A 23,408-nucleotide genomic window follows, 5' to 3' on the forward strand; every position below is an offset into this window, starting at 1 on the left:
CCCCCTCAAACTAGTTTAATCTCTAACCTCCAAGTGAGTTGTTGCCTGTTGTAGAGACCCCCATGTCTATTCAGTGTCTCATTCTTAGAGCCTTGGCTAAGGCTCAGTCCCCAGATTCCCTTACTCCTCCATCAGCAGGCCTGGCAGCTACCAACATCCCAGAGTTCCCAGCAGATGGAGTTACCATGGATCCTGGCTGCCTTTAAAGCACACATGTGGCCAACATCCCCATGTTGGGTAGAGGCAGCAGGCAGGGCTGTTCAGTGTTGGAAGGATGATGGGAGGCCTGGAGTCTATGGAAAGGTTCCTCTGACAAGGAGCCAGAGTGGCAGTAGGAGGGACCAGACTGCAGAAATGGGGCCTTGACTCATGGCTGTGGGAAAAACAGAGGCAGAGAGAGAAGTTTTCAGGGTAAAATGAGGTACATAAATAAGACAAAGAGGAGCGAGCAGAGTGAGCTGGAAACACAGACACACAAAGTGTGATGGGAGCCAGAGATGCAGAGCATGGATTCAGGGAGGAGGGTAGGCAGATGAAAGAAAGAGCCCCAGTTCCCCTCCCAGAGGTCACTAGGTTGGTCTATGCCCCTGCCCCCTACTGAGACAAATGAGGCATCACAAAGTGGGTTGAACAAGGGGAAGAGATATGAGTGAGCTCTAGTGATGCTCATCTTTGCCCCTCTGCCCAACCCCTGATAGAAGTACTGATGGACCAGGGGGAATCCTTAACTTGTCCAGTGCTTGAAATGACATTAGCAGAACTCAAGTTGGTTGGAGCCTGGAGATATGGCTTCTGACCCTGGCTCTGCCACTGACTCCTTCTGTCACCTTGGGCAAGTCATTTCTGTCTCTGGGTCTCCTTTACTATATAACGAAGGTAATACTCCCTGTTCTTCCTCCTTCCAATAGTTTATTTTACAGTAAGGATAAAATAAGATGGTGTCTGGAGAGAAATGGGGACCAGGTAGTGTGGTGGTTCAGAGTGTGGCTCTAGAGCTGGGCTCTCTGGACCCCACCCCTTATTAGCTGTGTGTGTAGGACTGGTTGCTTCACTTCTCTGGGACTTAGTTCCCTCATCTGTAGAACAAGGGTGATGATAGTACCTACCCCACTGGGTCATGGTGAGGATTCATGGCGTGGTGTGCCTGGAGCATGGTGTGGGACTGTGTAGTGGAGAATGGTGGGAATAAAGTAGATGCTAGGGCCCCTTCTTTCCCACTGTTCACAGAGCCCTGGAGGAGGGAAGAGGGACCTGAGGGGGATAAGTGGCTAGAGTTTCTTTCTTGGGAAGGGCCTATTCTAGTTGGTTCCCCTGGAAAAGCCCCTTCCCACCTAGAGAAGTGGTGGCTTAGGCAGGCCCTGGAATAGTGGGTATTCAAGGGAAGAAGAGTCACAACTGAAAGGGACCTGGGGATCATCTAGTCTAATATGCTTATTATATAGATAGGAAAACTGAGGCCCAGAGAGAGTGAGTGATCACAGAGAAAGGGCAGAGCCCAGATGAGATCCCAGGTCTCCAGCACCCAAGACCTGACCTCAACCTTGAAAGGTGGTCTACAGGAGCCCTGAGGTTAGTAATAGAGACAGTGGGTTCTGCAGCTGAAGGAGAAGGCCCAGAGAGGACTGTGGGAGTGGTCCCTTCCCTTCACCCCCTCACTGCAACCTGGATCTCTCTGGTGCATGATCAGTGACCTTCTGTGAAGGAGAGGGCCCCATACTTGGGGGCAGGTGTATCAGCTTGCATGACTACTGCCCCATACACACATCTATGTCCTCTAAGAGAGGTTAGCAACCCCCACAGGTGTCTGCTTAAGAGAGTTTACTTGTTTTGATTAAAAGAGGGTTGTTTTCCTTTCAAGAGTGACATGCATTCAGGAGGGGAGTCCAACCCCAGGGCACCCTGCTCATCCTTGAGCTGAGGCCCACATAGGCTTGCAGCTCTTACCTGAGTTATCCAGACGGCAGGGCCCAGACTTGCACTGCTTATCTGTAGGGAAGAAACAGTAAATAATCAAAGTCTCAATAGCTCTCAGGTCAGGAAAGAACCCCCAAACCCTGTGGTCCATCCCCAACTCATTCAAGGAGAAGCTGATACATTTTCTTCTAACTCTGCTTCCTTATGGTGGGACCTCCTTTGCCTACATTTGACTTGACCCATGAGCAGCAGAGCCAGAAGGGAGCCAGCCCTCAAAGCCAGGGTCTATTCTGGGTACCCTCCTGCTTCCTTGGCCTGTAGCTTTGCCTCACCTCTCCCTCTCCCATGCCTTGTCCCAGCCAAGGAGGCACTAGTTTATGTATTTTGCATGTCTTTTTCACCTTCCATTGACTCATGCAAGCTCATGGTGCTGTCCAAGATGAGAATGGTAGCCATACTGGACTTTCTCTTATCTTAGATGTGGTCCACAGTTCCAGGCAACAACCTGCTTCTAATTATGCAAATTAGGCTTCACAAGCCCCTGGGCATCGTTTGGCCAGGACCAGCAACCCCCAACCCCTTCAGATATTAAGAACCTGAGGCTGGCCTCATGATTCGATCTCTGGCCAGCCCTGGAGGATAGACAGGAAGAGTATCCGAGACCTGCCACAGCCTGAGCTGGAACTTTGGGGCACAGCCCCTAATGGCTATCTCACCACCCACCTGCACCCCTACCCAGCACACACGACAGCACAGGATTTCCATTCAGCCGAATACATGTGCTCCTCTTGGAAGCTGAGGTTGGGGCTCTTAATCAGACCCGGCATCAATGGTCTGGGTGTCAGTGCTATGGCCAGAAATTAATTGCCTTCCAGCTTCCAGCTGGGAGAAAAGCCTGATCAGTTCTGTTTGGCTCTCAAATGTCCATAGACACCTGTCTTGGTCAGAAAACCCTCTTCAACCTCCCAGCAGGCAAGAGGCCAGCTCTGGCTTAAGCACCTCCAGGGACAAGCGTCCTACTACCTCAGAAGCTTGTCTCCCCTTAGATGCAAGGGGGTGGAGGGGCAGAGGGACAGGACTGGGTCCCCCTTACTATTAATTTATTTGTAATATTTGTGTATGTATCCCTTGAAAACAGAAGGGGAGGCCCATCTTCTGCATAGATGCTGACCAGTGCATCCCCTGCTCACCTTTAATGTACTCACAGTTGTATGTGCTGCGCTTGCCCAGGGCCCGGAGGTAAATGCGGGCAGGGCCCTGGGCTGGTCTGCTGGCATTGATTACCTGGAAGGTCTCAAAGGGGGGGATCAGCACCTCATCCTCCCCAGGGAAGAAGGAGTAGCCCTTGATAGGTGCCCCAAGGCAGGTCCAGATGCCAAAGAAGGTGTCCTCCCCAAACTGCTGGGCTGCAACATTCTGCAGGGAGGCGGAGGCAAATCCTCCCAGCCTTACGGTGGCTCCAGGTGCTGCTGGCCGGAAGCGCAGGCCATGCACCCCTCGGAACACCTGGCGGCACTGGGGTGAACGCTGGCCCCTACCCAGCAGCTGCAGGGCCTCGGTCAGCAGGAAATGGAGTGTCTTGAAGGAGAAGTGGTGGAGGTAGGAGGCTCGGGAGCGGCCCGCCTCCCGCACGGCTGCGTTGAACTGCTTGTGCAAGGGGCTGTTGGCTGTGTAGGCCAGGAGGGCCACCCCATGCTCATCGCGGAAGCCAGGGGGTGGCAGGGGCAGCCGGGTAGGGCTGGGGCCCCACTCTGGTCCCCAGGCCTGGCGCTCCTGCCACTGGCTGCTTGCCAGTGCCCAGCCGTCAGCATACACTTTGTTGGCCTGGAACTCTGTTTGGTTGAGATCCGGGAGGGCAGCTGTCATGGCTGCTGCACAGCCAGCATACTGGTCATCAAAGGAGGCTGGGGCCATATCCAGGGGCATTTCTTGAGAGAAGAGGTCTCGTTGAGTGATGGGGTGGCTCTGGGCCTGAGGGAGAGGGAGCAGTAAGGACTGAGAGGATGAGCCTCAGGAGAATGGGAGCCTGTCACCAAATTTCTCCACTTAGATGATGATGCTGAGAGCCCCAAACACACCTGGAGGGGAAGGGGATTGGGAACGACTAGCTGCAGAGACCAGGGTCTGGGACTGTCCCCTCAGGCTGGGCAAGCCCCAAAGGGAGCATCAGTCATTCTCTCTTCCCTTGGCTCCTCACAGGAAGCCCACAACTCAGCTGACAACTCCCTGCTGACATGGGGACAGTGGAGAATAACCATACCTGAAGTGCTTCCATGAGGCCCATGGACACAAGCAGCAGAGACACCATGGCAGGAGGCTGCATGTTGGAGGTAGCCCTAGACAAGTTACTATCTCTCTTTGGGTCTCAGTTTCTTCATCTAGAAAATGAGAATGTTAATATGTAATTTCATAAACATTAATTGACACCTAATCTGTGCCACTCCCAGTGCTTGGCACAGAGTCACAACATAGAAATGAAGGCTCGAGAGAGAGTAGACCCTTCTTGCTGGAACATAGGAATATGGGAGACTTCCTGGAGGAGGTGTTACCTGAACAAGGTCTTTCAGATAAATAGGAGAATAAGGCTTCAATCAGTGGAGACTGGGATAGGAAGATTGGCATTTGGGGTGGGAAAGGAGTCGTGGGTAGCAGAAATGAGAAGAGCAAAGGTGTTGAATGTAAAAAGTGAAAGACATTTTATCCAGCACGGCACAGCTTGCAGTGTGGGAATGTTGGGGCCGTTCGTGAAAGGTCCTGACTAGCACAGTAAGAGGTCTGGGCTTCACCCAGTGGGGGATGTGAGGCTGGAACAGGGCAGATCCAGGACTGGTCACCTGGTGGGACCATGGCATCCTTCCCTCCTGCAGTCCTGGTGCCAACTGAGCCCTCCTCCCCTAAGCCCTCGATTGCTTCCAGGGCAGGGACAGATGTAGACCCCCCAGGTGGTAAAGGAGAGGGGCTGAGAGTTGGGGAGAGGATGAGATGGGGAATGAGTCTCCAAGAAGGCAGAGTCCAGCTTGGGGTAAGGAACAGACAGTCTCTCTGTGTCCTCTCTCACTCTTAGCTGTGCTTGTTGTTACCGTGACAGTAGTACCCTTTCGGACCTTTTTCTGTGCACATGCAAGTAATTTAATATTTAAATATGCATACACACCTAGTTTTCTGTACACAGGCTGCTTTTGGTTTTTATTTTCTTTTTTTCAAAAAGGAAAAGGAACATGCCTTTTCATGTTTCACACACATCTCCTGTAACCTTTTTTCCAGGAAACAATGTATCAAGGACTTCCTTCCACATCATACATTCATATCTACCTTATTCATTATAATGGCAGCACGGGATTTCATAATATAGCTAAACCATAGTTTGTTCAACTATTTTCTTATGGGCACACATTTTTTTTGTAACTTTTTGACATTTTTGACATTACACATAATACTTTATGAACATCCATGCATATAAATCCTTATCTACTTATGGGCATATTTTTATAGGAAAGATCAAGAAGTGATATAATGTTGAAAGGATATGAATTAATGTTTATTTGGCACTGCTAAATTACCACCCAGAGGTACTAGTTTGCCCTTCTGTAACAGTGAATGAGAGTGGCCTTTTCTCTATGTCTTTGCCAGTTCTAGTTATTATGATCTCTCTCTCTCTCTCCTCTCTCTCTCTTTTTTTTTTTTTTTTTTTTTTTTTTTTTGAGAGCGAGAATCCCAAGAGCACTCCATGCTCAGTGCAGAGCCCAACAGGGTCTTGATCCCACGACCCTTGATCCCAGGGTTCATGACTTGAGCTGAAATCAAGAGTCAGCCTCTCAGCTGACTGAGGATATCTATTTTCTTATTCACATTTCTGCTTACTAACAGGATCAATCTTGACTTTAATGTTTAATGTTTTAAAGGTTTAAGTTTTTTAAATCTTTTTAAAAAATATTTAAGAGAGAGAGAAAGAGAGAGAGAGAGAGAGAGAGAGAAAGGGCAAGCCGGGGGAGGGGCAGAGAGGGAGAGAGAGAATCCCAAGCATGGAGCCTGATGTGGGGCTCAACCTTACGAACTGTGAGATCATGACCTGAGCCAAGATAAAGAGCCAGATGCTTAACTGACTGAGCCACCCAGGTGCCTCTAAACGTTTAATTTTTTTTAAGTAATACATTTTCATTGTTCAGAATTTAAATAGTCCAAAAGGCACACAATAAAATATCTTTCTCTTGCTAATTCCTCACTCCATCTCCCCAGAGGCAACCAACATTCCCATTTTCTGTGTATCCTTCTAAAGATACTCTATGCACATATAAGCAAATGCAAAGGTATTTCTATTTTCCTTCTTATACACAAACGGTAAAACAGTCAGTGGTTCTTTGAGAATCTGATGAAAGGTGAAACGTCTCCTCAGAAAATGGAGGGGCATCTGGGTGGCTCAGTCGGTTAAGTGTCCAATTTCTGCTCAGGTCATGATCTCACAGCTCATGGGTTCAAGCCTTGCACTGGGCTCTGTACTGACAGCTCAGAGCCTGGAGCCTGCTTCATATTCTGTGTCTCCCTCTCTCTCTGCCCTTCCCCTACTCATGCTCTGTCTCTCTCTCTCAAAAATAAACATTAAAATTTTAAAAAAGCAAATGGATGTATGTACCCTCACACAATGTTACATAAATTTCAGGTGGTTATGTCTCTGCCCCCAGTCTCATTCAGGTTAAGCATCCCTGTTCCATAATCTGCTGGGTGGGAGGAGGCTAAACTTTGATGGTTCAGCCCACCCACAAGTCCACACACAGGAGCAGTGGATAGTTCTCGTGCATGCTGATACCTCAGCTTATGCTGAGCTTCTCACCTCTAGTTTTCCATGTTATTTTTGTGCCCAAGACTTTCTCCATCACCCTGTAAACTTGCTCAGGGCAACCCAAAAGTGCAGGGGATTTAATGTTCCCAGGGACAACCCTTAACCAAGGAAGAATGGTAGTCAGATTCCCTTTCCCACAGAGGGTACCCAGTGGGATTAAGCCCCAGTTGACCACAGTGGTCACAGTGTGCTCATTAACGCACTTTTTTGGGGGGGGGGGGTGCTTTTCTCTTCTCCATCCCACTTTGCCACTTTTTAAATTTTATTTAATGTAATTTATTGTCAAATTGGCTTACATACAACACCCAGTGCTTATCCCAACAAGTGCCCTCCTCAATGCCCATCACCCACTTTCCCCTCTCCCCCACCCCCCATCAACCCTTAGTTTGTTCTCTGTACTTAAGAGTCTCTTATGGTTTGCCTTCCTCCCTCTCTGTAACTATTTTTTCCAACTTCCCTTCCCCCATGGTCTTCTGTTAAGTTTCTCAAGATCCACATATGAGTGAAAACATATGATATCTGTCTTTCTCTGAATGACTTATTTCACTTAGCATAATACTTTATTCATTTATCAGTTGATGGACATTTAGGCTCTTTCCATAATTTGGCTATTGTTGAAAGTGCTGCTATAAACATTGGGGTACATGTGCCCCATCCACTTTGCCACTTTTAAACTTGTACTTTCTGGGATCAACTTACAAATAAGCTCACTACACCCAAGTCCTTGTCTCTGGATTGGCTTTTGGGAAACTCTAAACCAAGAGAGGGGGTCTTTTGGGGTCACAAATCATCAGAATGTGGCCCAGAACTGTTCTATTAGCTTGGACCCTAGAATGATCACAGAAGGAGCAGACCTGAGCCCAGCCAGCCAAAAGCTGAGGCAGACTGGCAGCTTGAAGCAGAGCAGCCCAAGCAAACCCACTTTAGATTAGACAATCTATAGTCAGCCCAAAAACCTGTGAACATGTGAATAAACCTTTGCGTGCCACAAGATTTTATGGTACAGAGCAAAATGGTTATGCAGCAAAACCTCACTAGGCCAACTCTATCTCTTGCCATCTCTCTGTTGCCCTTGTTTCTATCCTCATCTCTACCCTGCAGAGACAAGGCAAGAAAAGAGAGAGTTCATAGGCTTGGGATAGGGAAGTCTGAGTTCTGAAGTGAGAGTGAGGACCTTGAATCATGTGGCCTAAGATACTAGCAGTGAGGATGGACCCAGAGTCATTAGGTATAATTTACTAGTCATGGTGTCTGATGGGATATAGGGGGTGCAACAGAGGGAAAAATCAAGGATGACATACGGATTCCATACTCCAGTCTGCTAACAGAGGAGGAGCAGAGACACTTTAAAAGCTCATTTTGCCCATCCCAGCACATGATAGGTGCTCAATACAAAATGAATGAATAATCAGGTTTAGAGGAAAAACAGTGAGTTCAGTTTGGCATGTGTGGACTCTCAAGGGGCAAATGTCCAAGGGATAGAAGAATGGACAATAAGATGAGACATGTGAGAGTCATGGGTGTATTGAAGTCAGAGAAGACATAAGATCCCCAGGGAAAGGAAAAAGAGGGCTGAGAAGCAAAGAAAAAGCTGCCTGAAGCCAAAGCACAGGCAGACCAAGACATCTTGGGTTTCTAGAGGCTCTTCACTTGGGTCTCATGAAGTACTCTGGTATTCTTGTGATAATTTCCTCTTTAAATTTTTTTTTAATTTTTATTAATGTTTATTTATTTTTGAGAGAGAGAGAGAGAGAGAGGCAGGCAGAGAGAGAGGGAGACACAGAATCAGAAGCAGGCTCCAGGTTCTGAGCCGTCAGCACAGAGACGGATGCAGGGCTTGAACTCATGAGCCATGAAATCATAACCTGAGCCAAAGTCGGACGCTCAACTGACTGAGCCACCCAGGCACCCCAATAATTTCCTCTTTAGGTTTTATCTAGCTTGCCATTGAAAGAGTCTCATATAATATACCATCTCTGTTATTCACCCAGTCACCCAAAATGGTCACTTGGATATCCATTCATTTGATCATTCATCAAACACTAAATTAGTTGCCATCTAATCACCATATGGATCCATCCTAGAAACTCCTTTTCTTTTCCCACCCCCACATCCCTTGCCATGGCTGAGGTCTGCCCCTGCCTCCTCCCTGATCTCCCTGCCTCAGTGGTCACCCCTGCTAATCCACCCTCCACAGAGCAGGGAGAACAGTGTTTCTAAAGCACAGCTGGTCAGGTTGCTTACCTGCTTAAAAACCTTGTGTGCCAAACCTAACTGGAAGAAATATTTCAAAATACAGAGTAAAAATGCAGAGATGAAAATTATGAGGGAATACATGAGAACACATCTAGAAAGGAAAAAAAGCAACAAAACACAACTTCCTTCCTTACCCTCAGGACAGAATCCTCCTCATGCTGGCATTTGAGGTGCTCTGTGACCTAGCCCTCCGTGACCTCTTCAGCCTCGTGCTTGGCTTCTCCAGTACAGAACAAAGTTCCAGGTGAGGCTCCACTTCTTCCCTCCCCGTGGCTCTGCACACATTGCCATCTGCTGGGGATGCCCTTCTCCTGCTACCCACCTTTCAAGGCTTAACTCAGGGTTCCCCTTCACCAGGGAGTCTTCTGATGACTCTGTGCTCTTAAATCACCCTGTGCTTCCCTCTGCCACTGTCCTAATCCTACTGTGTTGCCCTTATGTGTCTGTTTCCCCTCCTGGCCTGTGAGTTTCTTGAGGGCAGGGACCAGCTATGACCTGTTCTGTGTCCCCAGAGCTTAGCCCAAAGCAGCCACAGATGAGACCACCTGGAATGTTTGCTGAGAGGCTGAGAGGCTTTCTGGGTGCAGCTAACAGTGTAGACCACTGCAGAACAGGTAGTTTGATGACTTTGGTGAGCAGTGTTTGGGGGAATGGGGTGGGGCCAGAATGATGGGGAGGTCATGGGAGGCAAGGAAGTGGAGGCAGCACTGGGCAACCCCTTATATCCCACCTGCCCTTCTGTTTTTCCTCTCATCCTGTTCAGGGCACTTGTCATTTCTTCTTATCCAGACCCTCACTGAACATTTCCTTTTGGGGATGTGACTCTTAAGTCCCTTCCCAGGAACCCCTAAGTTTCTCAATGCCCCAAGCCTCCCTAGGTATCCTAAACCTCTCCATAAAAGGGGCTACGGTCTGAATATATGTGTTCCCCCCAAATTCATATGTTGAAATCCTAATACCTGCTGTGATGGCTTTAGAAGGTGGATCTTTTAGGATGTAATAAGTTCATGAGGGCGGAGCCCTCATGAATGGGATTAATGTTCTTTATCAAAGAGACCCCACAGAGCTCCCTAGCACCTTTTACCATATGAAGACATAGTACGAAGGTGCCAGTTATGAGCCAGAAAGAGAGTCTTCACCCAACCATGCTGGCACCCTGGTCTCAGACTTTCAGCCTCCATAACTATGAGAAATGTTTGTTTATAAGTTATGCAGTCTGGGATATTTTATAGCAACCTGAACAGACTAAAAGTTTCCCTGAAACTGTTCCTAACTCCTGAAACTCCACCATCAATACCCCAAATTTCCCCTTGAAAAGAGTCTTTCCCTGCCCTGTGCCCAGGAGGACGGCGGTGTGCCCCTTACCTAGGCCTTCTCCAGGGAAGCTGGTGTTGGTCTTCTGCGATGGCCACCAGGGGAGAGGAAAGGCAGGTTTCTCCTTTATACTGTCAGTCCCTCACCCCCCTGTCCCCACACAGCTGCTCAGAAATGTGACACTCCCCCATCTATTTCTGGATGTCTCCTCAAGGCTTGGGAACACTAGCCTCTGCCCAGTCTGCCCTGGGCCTGTGCTCCTCCCATGTAAAAGGGAACCCCTGAAGCCAGAGAGAAGGTGGGCTGAGGCATCGAGGATCCAGGCTGGAATGACTGTCTCCCCATTGGGTTTGGTCCTGTGCACAGCACCCCTCCTCGGTATCTTTTACATTTGCATTTTATTCCTTTTATGTGAGCATGGAGACTCACCTGACATGCCAGGAGAGATTCCCAGATTAAGGTGGCTGGGTCTGGCCAGCACTGATTTGCTAGGTGATCTTAAAGGACTTTCTGCTTCTGCCTCAGGGCCTCTGCTTAGTGACTAGATTTGATTCCATCTCTTGGGGCCTTTCTTGGATTTCCATATTTGGGGATGGGGGAAGCACTTGCATCAGAGAGGACAAAACTCTGATCCACTAGATCTGATACCAAGGACTTGTTTCAGCAAGCCTACCCATCCCAGACAGTATCTTCTGTTCCAACAGCAAATGCTGAGGGTCCTCCAGGGACAGAGGCAGCCAGGATACACAGGCAAGATGCTGTTTTTCATAGTCATGGTAAATAATAGAGAAACTCCTGATTTTCTAATCTAGTTGAGCTTTGGGATAGTCGGTCTCATTGGAAGGGGACAAGAATACTTGACTTTTTTTTAATTTTATTTAAGTTTATTTATTTTGAGAGAGAGAATGTGCACAAGCAGCGGCAGGGGATGGGCAGAGAGAAAGGGAGAGAGAGAATCCCAAGTAGGCTCCATGCTGTCAGCGCAGAGCCCAACACAGGGCTTGAACTGGTGAATGATGAGATCATGACCTGAGCTGAAGAAGAGTCAGATGCTTAACTGACTGAGCCACACAGGTGCCCCAAGAGTAGTTGTCTGGCAGCTGTGTTTGCCTGACAAGTGTTCTAGTTTTTTGGGATGCCACTCCTTCCATCTACCTCCCCACATCTCTCCAAGCCTGTATACACAGTTTGTCTATTTGGGGCTATAGGAAGGAATTTGGGAGAAAGCAGGATTCTTGATGAAGGAAATTCTTTATTTGGCGGGCAGCCTGAGGGGATGGGGCAGCAGGGATGGGGCTAAGTGAGTGAGCCAGACCAGGATGGAGTCCCTGTGGTTAAGTCTAACCTGGTAGGCACTTTCGCCCCGCAAGCAGCAGGAAGCATCTCTTTAAATCCTGACATTTGAGACCCCCCTCCCCCCACCAATTCCCATGGCCACTGTGAGAGTAACCCTCCCACCCCCAGCGGCTCAGGCTGCCAGAAAGCTGTTCCCAGAGCTGCTTACTGATTCCTCAGCTGGCCATTTCTCCCATTACCTCTGATTGGGCATCCAAAACTCAGAGCCAGGTTATTTATAGACAGGCCCGCAGCAGGGGAGGGGAAAGGCTAGTGTTTATAAACATGGGGTCACCTGAGTCTAAGAGGTCCAGAGAGGGAGGGTCTGGGGAGAAGTGGTACTGGCCCCTGAGGCTGTGAGATAGCTCTGCATCTGGTCCCACCCCACTAAAGGGAAGGGGAACGATGGGTGCCGCTCAGAGGTCCGACCACAAATGCTCCAAAGTTTGGGCCATATGCAAATATCATGCAAATCAGCAAATGCACCAGCGGAGACTTTCTGGTGGGCGGGACCCTCGTGGGCCTCCCCGGCGTAGTGGTCTGGGAGGTGGGGCCCAGCCAGGTCAGGGCCCACCTGAGGAAGAGGCAAGTCTCACAAGTCTCACAAGTCTCACAAGTCCCTGCCTCATCCCTGGCCTCGCTCGGAGCCAAAGTGGATTCTGGAGAAAGACCTCGCAGTCCTAGGGGTAGGGCGGTACGCCCCTCGGCCCCTTCCCGCGCCACACCCGCTGCCCCCACCCCGTGTCCGTTGTTGGAGAAGAGAGGTGTCAGGTTACCGCCGCGGGGGCTATAGTTAGCCGCGGGACTTTGTTGATCGGCTGGACTCCCGGGACAGCGCAGCGCCCGCCCGGACTTGAGCCCCCTGCCTCCTGCCCGAGCTATCAGCGCCCCTTCCCGCTCTCGCCCCTGCAACTTCCAGGTGGGTTCCCCGGCCTCCCTCCCCCTCCCTTGTCCGGGCGAAGCCAAATAACGGCTCCACCTTTACCATCGCAAGAAGGTCCCCGAGCAGAAGACGCTGAGCTTGGGGGCGACTGGGAACTTGGGGAGCGGAGCCCTGGGGTTTTGCGGAGGACAATTAAATCTAAAGCCCCGCCCACCCCCTTAGGCCCGCCCTTAGCCCCGCCCACGCCCTCCTGGACTGTATCCTGAACGGGGGCACTTCACACCCGAGGAACGGACCCAGGTCTTTGTCCCCCAGCCCGTCGCCAATGGTGCCCTCGACATCTGGACCTCGCTTTCCTGAGTCTCCCCCAAAAACGATGCTGGTGGCTCTGCTGATGGCTCTCCATGCCCTCTGGCAGGTAACTGGGGGAAGCTTCTCCCACCAACAAAGGGAACAAATAGTTCAGGGGCAGACCAAAAAGAGGTGGACTGGGGGGCTGACTCTTCAAGAATCTCTCCCAGGGACTCTTTAGGATCCCAGTCCTCTTAATCTTCTTCTTCTCAGGAACCTACATCCCTGCAGGCAGCCCCAAATTCCCATTCTCTCTCCCAGAATCCTCACCTCCACCCACTGGTCCTCCTAGGATCCTCCTTCCTTCATATCATTCCTCCCCACTTCCTGTCTGCCACCACAGGCGCAGCCCAGGCAAAGCAGCTTGGGCTACCTGTGCGCTGCCCTCCTGCAGCTCCTCCTAGACCGGGGCTTGACCTCCTCCACACACCCCACCCCATGTTTGGAAAAATGGGCTTCTAAAGCAGAAGAAGACTCAGGAGTCTCAGAGCTGACAGTGTCTTGGTATTGTGGCATGAGGGTGGAAGAGAATCTAAGGATGGAGGCAGGGTCAGGTCACTGGACATTGGCTGTATATTTGTATATCACCTGAATACTGATCTTAGTGCCAGAACAGTGCTTGGAAGTCATCTAGCCCCACTTCCTACCAGGTACAAGAACTTCTCTAATGACAAAATGACCCCTTCATGTTGTACAGAAGTGAAGATCTATATGCTGTCCTTACAATATCCCTGTGAGGTAGAAAGTATCCTCAGTTTATACGTGGAGAGCCCATAAAAGTTAAAGAGACATACACAGGATCCCACAGCTAGTAAATGGGGAAGTCAGCATTTGAACCCATGTCTGTCGACTGCAGTGGCTGTGCTATTTAAGCCCTTGAGCTCTTGCCAAATTGCATATACTATATATCTGGTCATAGAAATGAGATACTGTGTTTCTGAATTGATCTGCCACCAGGGCCGGCGTCCAGTGCTCTGAACTTCTATCCTTTCCTATGTGGCTCCTCTCTTTCCTACATCCATAGGCCCGGGCTGTTCCCATCCTGCCCCTGGGCCTGGCTCCAGACACCTTTGATGATGCTTACGTGGGCTGCACAGAGGAGATGGAAGAAAAGGCAGTCCCTCTGCTGAAGGAGGAGATGGCTGGCCACGCCCTGCTGCGGGAGTCCTGGGAGGCAGCACGGGAGGCCTGGGAGCACAAGCGTCGAGGGCTCACCCTGCCCCCTGGCTTCAAAGCCCAGCACGGAATCGCCGTCATGGTCTATACCAACTCATCTAACACTTTATACTGGGAGCTGAACCAGGCTGTGCGAACAGGCGGTGGCTCCCGGGAATTCTACATGAAGTACTTCCCCTTCAAGGCCCTGCATTTCTACTTGACCCGGGCCCTGCAGCTGCTGCAGGGCAGTGGGGGCTGCAACGGGGGACCTGGGAAGGTGGTGTTCCGAGGCGTGGGCACCCTTCACTTTGAACCCAAGAGGCTGGGGGACTCTGTCCGCTTGGGCCAGTTTGCTTCCAGCTCCCTGGATGAGGCAGTGGCCCGCAGATTTGGTAATGCCACCTTCTTCTCTCTAAGGACTTGCTTTGGGGCCCCTATCCAGGCCTTATCTGTCTTTCCTGAGGAGCGCGAGGTGCTGATCCCCCCACATGAAGTCTTCTTGGTCACCAGGTTCTCCCAGGAAGGAGCCCAGAGCCTGGTGACTCTCTGGAGCTATAATCAGACCTGCAGCCACTTTAACTGTGCCTATCTGGGTGGTAAGCCATGCACGAGGGAAGCAGGACTGGTGGGATGGGTGAAACAAACCAGGATGCCCTTTCAGGAGACCCACTTGGTTAATGGGAAAGCTGAGGGCTAGAAGTCAGCTGTAATTACTATTCTCTGTGACTTGGGTTCTGCCAGCTCTTAAAAGGTCTTATAAGTGTTTTCTGGATCTATGAACATTCTCAGGTGATTCTGTAAATATTCTCAAAAGGTTCTATCTGCTGTATAGTCTGATTGACCAATAGAATCTGGTTAAGGAGATTGATAAGCAGAGGAAAGCGATGGGTGCTTCTTCAGATCTCAAGAGGCCCTGGGCTTAATGGGGTTGACAGGACACATATATGATGCTGTTCCTAAGTGCCGAGGCAAGGACAGCATGGAGGAGTGGCTGGGGCCAGGGGGGGAGCAGGGACAGATAAGCAAGCTGGAAAGATATTCCAGGGGAAGAAAGAGGAAAGAAAGTCAGAAGTCGGCATTTTGGAGAAGGGAAAGCTGGATTGAGAAGGGGGGAATGGCCCACGCCAGGACCTAGTAGGAAGGGAAGCTTGGGGTGTGAGGGTCTGTATCTACATGGAGGCCTCTCATGGTGCTATCTGTTCCAGGGGAGAAGAGGCGGGGCTGTGTATCTGTACAAAGTGAGTACTCTTTGCCCCCTCCCTCAGCTGCTTCAACTCCCCCTGGCCCTACTGACCCTTCACCTTCTTTTCTTCTCTCTTCAGCAGGAGGACAGCCAGACTCCACCTCCCAGGGGGACTTCTCTCTACTCTCCTGGAAGACCCTGTTCTTGGCACCTAGGGGCTTCCAGATCTCAGGAGTCGGGCCCTGAAAGTTCAATATCTGCCACTTAGGAGTTCTGGGAACTGGTGACCTTCATATGAAGAAGGGAGCTTCGAACAGCCTCGAAGCGAGAAAGTGGTTTCGGACACAGCCCTAGCAGCCACTTCCCCAGGGATGGGGACCCACCCAGCCATCTCTCTATCCAGCCATCTCCCCTCCCAACCAGGATGTGGGGGGATCTGAGGCCATGGCAGGGTGGAGGGAGCCCTGCTGTGTGGTGGTAGGGACTCCCTGGGACAAGCACGGGTAGTACTATGACGATCACTCAATTAAACAGTATTGCAGTGTGGTGACATCAAATTTCACGATTGGTTTATTCCATGAGACCAGACCATCTACTCTGCTCTAGCCTTGCCAGACTCAGAAACTGAGGGACTAAAAGGATGACTTCTTGATCCCTCCTAGACATGGTCTCCTATGCAGACCCCTGTCACATACCACAACTTGCAAACCAGAAACTTTAAGAGTCAGAGATTCCCCACAACCTCCAGGAAGGAAGGCAGAAAGGGAGAAAGGGAGGGAGAGAGGGAGGGAGGAAGGAAGGAAGGAAAGGGAGGGGAGGGAAGGAAAGGAAGGAAGGGAGATGGATTCATCGCCCATTTGTCAGATGAGGAATGCAAAGCTAAGGAAAGAAGCAACTTGCTTAAGATCAAAGAGTTAGTATTAAAACCAGGCTCCCTGCCTCCCAGTCCAGAATCCTTTCCACTAATGATGTGAAGGAACTCAAGTAGGAGCCTAAACCCAAGATATCTGGGACCCCATAGCAAGACATTTCTGTCTCTCCTGCTCCCACAAGAGTCCATTTCAGGGACAAGGGAAAGGGATCTCAAAACATGAAGAGACAGAGATCCTTACACTCTCTAGAGGCATCTGACATCCAGAACAGAAACTTTATTGAGGCAAGTAAAGCAGCACAGGCTTCTACTAAGTGACCCCTACCCTCACTTATCTAGGCTTCTCTACCTAGTAACAGAAGAAGGGACCCTCCCACCGCATCAGGACCCCCCTTAGATTCCCAAATCTTCCTCCTGGGGCAGGTCCCCAGCCGCCTCTGATTCTTGCTCCCTGTGCACTAACACGTGAGCTGGGGAGGAAGGGCCAGACTCTCCAGAAGCTGGAGTCCTAGCCCCTCCAGCATCCCGAAGCCCAGTTTCCGAAGATACCTGGGTCCCCACCAGCCCTGGCACTGTCAGCTCTGGGGTTTCAGGGATGGGGGGGCCCAGATTCTGGAAGCTGTTGCGCACTCGGGTGATGTAGCGGCTGAGGACGCTGGCACCTGCGGGTGGTCGGGGTGTCCCTCCCTCTTCCAGAGTCCGCCGCACACCAGCCACCTCACTTTGCAGTCGAGACACAGTCTTGGTCAGCTCTGTCAGTCTGTTGCCCAGGTCTGGGGGTGTGGGGGAAGGTATTGATGGGGATCATCTCAGAAGATGAGCCTGCCCTGAACCACTTCTACCCTCAACAGAATCTCAGGGGACATATGCCTGTGGGTCCTGAGGGAGGAAAACTGGAGAAAGTGAGAGACTGGCTCATGGGCTGGGGATCAGGAGCAGGCAGAGTCTGGGGCAGATGAATCTGAGTGGGGCTGAGGTGGCCATGAGTTTAGAAGATACAAAGAAGGAAAGGGATCCTCTCCCCAGAGAAGGGGTCAGGAATCACAGGGATGGGAAAGTTTTAATGGGTAGAGATTTGTGCCTCTGCCCTTGTCAGCCCTGTTCCCATCTAACCATCCTCAGGGCCCAGTTTGAATTACACCTCTGCTTTCTCCCATTTCTGGTCCTCTACTCTTCTACCTTCCCAATAGCCTGTCAAAATAATAGGTGCTGTCTCCCTCTCTCTCTCTCTCTCTCCCTTGGGCTCCCATAGCAATTTGGGTCTCTCCTAGCTAAGCACTATCTGCCTACAAAGATGGTTTCTCTTTCTCACCAGACTGAAAGTTTCCCCTGTGTCTCTGCTTGACATAGTACCCCCTCCCTCCAAGATGAGGCTGGAACAAACGGAATGTAGTGGTGAATGGTGGTTGGGTAAGTGAATAAGTGAATGAGTGAATAATGAGTTAAGTGAGTGAGTGAATGGGTAAGAGAGTGAATGAATCAACAAACACATGAAAGATTAAATGAAATGAATGGAAAAAATGTCTGAATGGCTCAGAGAGTCATTAAGTAGAAAGGCCACACTGCAGGGTGTGTCTGGGTGTGTGGGATTTATATGAGCTAGGACTGGCAATGGGGAAGGTTTGGGGGCAAGCCACTAACCTTTCCGACGGGTCTCCTCAAACTCCCGCCGGGCTGTCTCTATGTAGCGCTGTACCAGGGCCTTGATGACTCGGAGACGGTAGGATCCACGTTCTCCCTCCCCAGGCCCTGCCCCTGCCCCAGGATTGGCCTGCGATGGGAACACCAGAGGGTGAGAGAGACCCCCACCCCAAGCCATTCTCTAATTCTTGTGCCCTCCCCCAGATGATAAAGGTTGGAGGCCAAGTCTGTGCAGACTTTGCTGCCCCTGAAGGCCACATATTTAGACCCTGATGCAGTCCTGGAAGACAGGAGGCAGACGCTGAGGAATGGCCAAGGGTAAGAGAACCAGGGTAGGGGGGCGAGGGGTCGGAAGGGGTGCAGGGGGTGGGTGGGGCAGGGCAAAGACAAAAATGTTGAGCCGGGCACAGTTGAGTTCTCTCTCCTGCCACCAACCCCATCTTGGTTTTCTTGAGTTAGTCCAGGCTAACTCTGCCCTTCAAATTCTGCACAGGGGGAGACTAGGGGCTGGGGGGAGGCACCCACAGGTACCTGCTCATGCTTATGAGATGGATATCATCATGCCAATTAGAATGATTGGTTTGGGGTCCAGTTATAGGCCTCAGAACGGTATCAGAAGGGCAAGCAGGGCAATGGATGGAGCAGACAGTGGAGAGAGAACAGAGGTGTAGTAGGCAAAGCACTAGACTGGGATGACTTAGGTTCAAATCCCAGCTCCATCATTTAGCAACTTTGTGCCTCAGGCAAGCTACTCAATTTCTTCAGGCCTGAGTGTCTCCAAATTTAAGACAGAAATGGTAATAATGTCTACTTCCCAGGTTAGTACTTCACTGGGACATAGAGTAAGGGCTCTCTACATGCTTAGGAAATAATTGTTTTCATCTAGTTTTATCTTCTCTCTAGATATTTTAGAGTTACATATGTACTTTTATAATATAACAAAAGCAAAACATTTTTTAAATATTTTCAGGGAAAAGATGGGATTGACCAAGATGGGCAGGCAGAAGCATGAGAGAGAATGATAGGTCCTTTACAGCTACAGAGTTATGTAAAGCATTTTTCTTATTAAATAATCAGTAAAGACTTAGGGAGGCCATTTCCTAAGGATGTGGGATAGGTGGGAAAGGACACCTGATTGGATCATGAAAGAATAAGTGAGGTGGGGGCAGCTGGGAGAAGGGTGGGACTCCCATGGGGGTGCACTGGAGGAGTGGGGTGATCCCAGCTGGCTAGTGTGTGTGTGGGGGGGTGGTCCAGCAGGACACACTGCTTATGCCCATTCAGGACTGGCACATGCCCAGAGAATGGGGTTCAAGCCCAGGCAAAGAGGCAGAGTCTCACCCTAGGGTGGAGGAGTCTTAACACATGGTCTGCAAATATGCATCAGGTAGCCTGGACAGGAACAGGAAGTGGCAGGGGGAATAGGGTGATAATTCCAGAATTTGGAGTCAAAAGTCCATTAAGGTAAAGGAGGGGTCTATACAGGAACTCCTGGAGCCAGGAAGTGGTGGGAACAGGGAACCCTGGGTATTTAGTTTCTTGTAAGCATCCTGTTTTCCCCATGCTGAACACATGCAGTTTATTGTGCCTAGAACTCCCATGTCCACTGTATCTGCCCATCAACCTCCTGTTTACCCTTCAGGATACTGTTCTTCCCTCAAGACTCCGGGAAACTCCCGGCTTCCTGGGTCTGGGGCCTGTCCTCTGTGCTTCTTTCTACCATAGGCTGGCTCTGCTGTGCAATTACAGTCCATCTCCTTCCTACTCTAGACCTTGAGGGACCACCATTATGCATATCTTTATTTCCAGAATAGGTGTGCTTTGGTAAGTACTTGTTGAACAAACTATTGACCAATCAGGAAGAGCCTTCTTCACCTGGGGATCTGGCCTGGCGACCCTGGCCTGGAGAGATCCTCAGGTAACAAGTTTTAAAGGGAACAGATAGAACCCCCTACAGACCTGGCAGTAATGCTGGTCTGAATTAGGATGGGGCGCCCATGCCTGGGTTAGGGAACAGACAACAAGAGATAAGGGAGCCCCTTGGAGGCTCAGCCTCCTCTCTCAGGCCTCTATCAGCCATTTAATTTCCTAGTTTGTGGGGCATTTGTCCCTTGGTTTCTTAACTTTTTTTTTTTTTTTAAATGCTCATCTGTGTCTTGGCTCAGTTTAGGGCCAAGAGGTTTGTCTGAAGGCTGGGACCTTTTTTTTTTCTTTCTGATGGCAAAAATATTATGTAAAAATAGTAATAAAAATACAATACTGAAAAGGATTATTGGGGGAGTAGGGGTTTCTTGATCCTTCTGTGGCCCAGCAGAGGCTCCAGTGGCCACTTAAGGCTATAGAATGTGCCTGAGCTGAACAGGGTGTCAGTGGCTTGGGAGCAAGGTGGCATGGATTTCTGTTTAAGCTGGGTGACCCATGGTTGGAAATCTAGAAAATGGCCAGAGTCAGGAAGAAGGAAAGGCAGTCATGTGTTAGAGGAGGACCTAGGAGCTGGCCTTCTGGAGAACATGTCCAGAAAGACAGATGAGGGTGTGCAGACAAACAGGTGGTATAGATAATACCATTGAAGGCCTGTTGTGACGAAGACAACAGACAAGCAAATGAGGTACTCACAAAAGTGGGGATTGGCGGGTAGTCTGGCTTCTTGGTTTTACAGCAGGAACAGCAACAGCAGATGAAGCAGAATATTCTCCTGAGAGAGTCAGAGGACCCACAGCGGTTGATCAGGGGACAGGGTGTAGGGAATTGGGCAGGAGCTGGGCTAGGGGTGCTGGGTGCTTGGGGGGTTGGGAGCGAAAGCTCTGAGGTCATTACCTGAGAAGGTAGAAGAGGGCCTTGGGGGAGGGCAGGATGTTGAAGGGCACAGGCAGCGTCAGGCCTTCCCGGAAGTAGGACAGGTAGAGCTTGGAGCGAGCAAACTTCCACTCCACATCGGCGTCGTCCTGAGGCCGGAGGCAGAGGCTATGCAAGGACTGCTTTGGCCCCTCGCCCTCCTGCCCGCGCAGTCTGCCTCATCCTCCCCCTGGTCTCCATGTCTCTCCTGCAGTGTGCCAAGTGCCGCCTTCTCCCCATTCCCATTTATCACTCACATTTCCCCCACCTGGCTCCCCCCTTCCTTTCTTCCTCAGCACTGTCTTTCATCCTCTGACATCCAATTCCTGCCCAGGCTGTTCTCCAGCCACAAACCTGACCCCATCCATCTTCCCTCTCCCTTCCCATGTTCCCATCTACATTTCCACAACACACCCTTCCTCCCCACCATGAAGCGTCTTGTGTCTGGAGAAACGAATAGCATTATTAAAGAGCCTCATTTTAGAGATGAAGAAAATGAGGCCTGGTAAGGAAAACTTGCCCCAAGCCACAAAACAAAACAGGAGGGGAGCCAGAGGAGGAACCCAAGTGTCTGGACTCCTTGCATCCATTTCCTCTCCATCTCTGTGTCCCTTCTTTTCCCTGGCCACAGGTGGCCTCAGTCCACACACCTCAATCTTCTGGAAGGAGTTGGTAATCATGGCAATGAGCATGTTGAGCAGCACAATGACCATGACGATGGTAAAGATGCCGTAGAGGGCCCGGCCCACGAATTCAGGCACCAGAAACTGAGGCATGTCTACAACGCTGTGCTCCTCCATGCCAAACATGGTCCAGAACAGAAACTGGAATGTCTCGTTGAAACTGGTATGCCGGGCCAAGCAAAGGATAGGATGTGAGGGGTGGGAGAAGAGCCTGAGCACCACCCGGACACACTCCTCCTCACCCTCCAGGACCCAGCTAAGGGCGATCTGCTTCTATGAAGCCCTTTGGACCACAATGACCCATACCTACTCTTGTCATTTCTGAGCTCTCACTTTTATTCTTTCAGTAAGCCAATATTTATAAAGCATGTTACTACGAGTCAAATGTACTAAGGATACAGCTATGAGAGAGTAGGGGCATGAAGACCAGTTAAGAAACTTGTCATGGTCTGGGTGAGAGAGGATGGTGATTTGGACCACTCTGATAGCAAAGCCAGTGCCACCTCTTCCGGGAAGCCCTTCCTGAACTCCCTTCTCGACCCCCAGCAGAATGTGCTTGTCTGTTAGTCACTCACAGACCTGATCACATTATCTGTGAATCCATCTTACTCCCTCCATCTCAGTGCCAGTTCAGGCCTAGATTACTGCAACAGCCCTTGCATCTGGTCTCTGGCTTCAATCTCTTGTTATTCTGTCCTCTACACTGCATCCAAGGTGTCCTTCCTTCCTTCCTCCCTCCCTCCCTTTCTTCTTTCTTTCTTTCTTTCTTTCTTTCTTTCTTTCTTTCTTTCTTTTAGAAAGAGAGAGTGAATGGGGTGAGGAGGGGGAAAGAAAGAGAGAGAGAGAGAGAGAGAGAGAGAGAGAGAGAATCTTAAGCAGGCTTCACGTTCAGCATGGAGCCCAATACTGGGCTCAATCTCACAACCCTGGGATCACTACCTGAGTTGGCTCAACCAACTGAGCCACCCAGGCACTCCCCGCTCCCCTGCCCCATCTAGGTGTTCTTTTTAATTGCTGATTTGAGGTTTGTCAAACCTTAAATGCTCCTAATCACTCTCAGTTCATATGCCTACCATGCAACTTACCTGAGATTGTTAGCAGAAATATTTTTTTTTTTACTTAATAAGGTGTCATCTGTGAACGAACAACACAGGAGGGCTCAGGCTGCCTGTGCCACTGTGTAGTGACTGATACCACCAGGACCTATGAAGCAAGCTGGAATGAATGGTTGCTGCCTCTGGTGCTACAGTTCATGGTTTCAGCTGTCTAAGCTCAGTTCCTTTAAGTTAATATCCTGAAGGTTGGATGTGAACAAAAGTTCTTAGTAAGAGGATTGGTCTCCATTTATACTGGAATAAAGCCTCCATTTATACTGGAACCAATGACAAAGCCTTGACCAATATCCACAGGCCCAAGTGTAGCTCCTTCAGCATCATTGATAAAACCATGTAGTTGCACTCATGAAGAATTTATAACAGAATCATTGCTTGGAAGGCCACCCGGAGCTCCCTGGCATGCTGGAAACAGCCCAAGCTTCTTAGGAGGACATTCGTGGGCTCCATGACCTGGCTCCTCTACCCTCTCCAGCTCTTCTCTCAGAACTCCCTCTACATGCCAAACATGGAAGACATCTTGCTATTCTACAGCCATACCTCCCTGCTTTGGTACGTGTTCCCTTTCTGCCCAGGATGCCCTGCACCTTCTCTGAAGTCCATAATCCTTGTAGGTGGAGTCCAGATAATCCCTTCCTGGTGAAGTCTTTCCTGATTACCCAAGCTGGCTGGAATGAATGGTTGCCACCCCTAGTGGTTTCCCCCGGAAGGAGCTTTCCCCTGTGGGTCTCCTCAACAGAAGCCCTCCTTCCTCACAGCACTTATCACCACAAATTGAGCTTATTTGTGCACACTGGGTATCTTCTTCATGAGACTGAGCCTGGTTCGGTTCATTTCCTCTATCTGTGCTTCCAGTGCCAGGGATAGGACTTACTGCAAAGGTGTCAGTAAATGGGTGTGGGCCCGACAACAATTATAAAAAGCCCACCACAACTGAATGATGAAGTGAATAAACTTAAAAAGTGGGCAAATGAATGAATGGACAATGAATGAGTGAGTGAATAAACAGACACAAGAATTATTGGCCATGTTTTG

The 23,408-nt window shown here is 50.1% G+C and overlaps 3 protein-coding genes across 3 annotated transcripts in view; 1 reads left to right on the top strand and 2 right to left on the bottom strand.

The window, feature by feature from the left end:
• Positions 1-6: 6 nt before the first annotated feature.
• ART1 (ADP-ribosyltransferase 1) lies at positions 7-4,285 on the bottom strand. Its single transcript, XM_049651877.1, has 4 exons — positions 4,175-4,285; positions 3,105-3,885; positions 1,945-1,986; positions 7-373 (listed from the first exon to the last, which is right to left on the bottom strand). The coding sequence occupies exons 1-4, from the start codon at positions 4,235-4,237 to the stop codon at positions 294-296; spliced, it is 966 nt and encodes a 321-aa protein (XP_049507834.1). The 5' UTR covers positions 4,238-4,285; the 3' UTR covers positions 7-293.
• Positions 4,112-16,287, top strand: ART5 (ADP-ribosyltransferase 5). The gene is made up of 7 exons (XM_049651764.1): positions 4,112-4,244; positions 9,148-9,251; positions 9,520-9,621; positions 12,762-12,957; positions 13,915-14,644; positions 15,254-15,286; positions 15,371-16,287. The coding sequence occupies exons 4-7, from the start codon at positions 12,865-12,867 to the stop codon at positions 15,475-15,477; spliced, it is 963 nt and encodes a 320-aa protein (XP_049507721.1). The 5' UTR covers positions 4,112-4,244; positions 9,148-9,251; positions 9,520-9,621; positions 12,762-12,864; the 3' UTR covers positions 15,478-16,287.
• A 105-nt stretch (positions 16,288-16,392) lies between these two features.
• The window catches only part of XNDC1N (XRCC1 N-terminal domain containing 1, N-terminal like), a 36,344-nt gene continuing 29,328 nt past the window's right edge, over positions 16,393-23,408 (bottom strand). Inside the window, exons 20-24 of the mRNA XM_049651856.1 lie at positions 21,229-21,421; positions 20,561-20,688; positions 20,360-20,438; positions 17,744-17,873; positions 16,393-16,875 (exon numbers count right to left, since the gene is read on the bottom strand). Coding sequence (XP_049507813.1) covers positions 16,496-16,875; positions 17,744-17,873; positions 20,360-20,438; positions 20,561-20,688; positions 21,229-21,421 — 910 coding nt within the window. The 3' untranslated portion in view covers positions 16,393-16,495. The remainder of the gene's footprint in view (positions 16,876-17,743; positions 17,874-20,359; positions 20,439-20,560; positions 20,689-21,228; positions 21,422-23,408) is intronic.

Source organism: Panthera uncia, chromosome D1 (assembly GCF_023721935.1).
Source record: "Panthera uncia isolate 11264 chromosome D1, Puncia_PCG_1.0, whole genome shotgun sequence".
Lineage (NCBI taxonomy): Eukaryota > Metazoa > Chordata > Mammalia > Carnivora > Felidae > Panthera > Panthera uncia.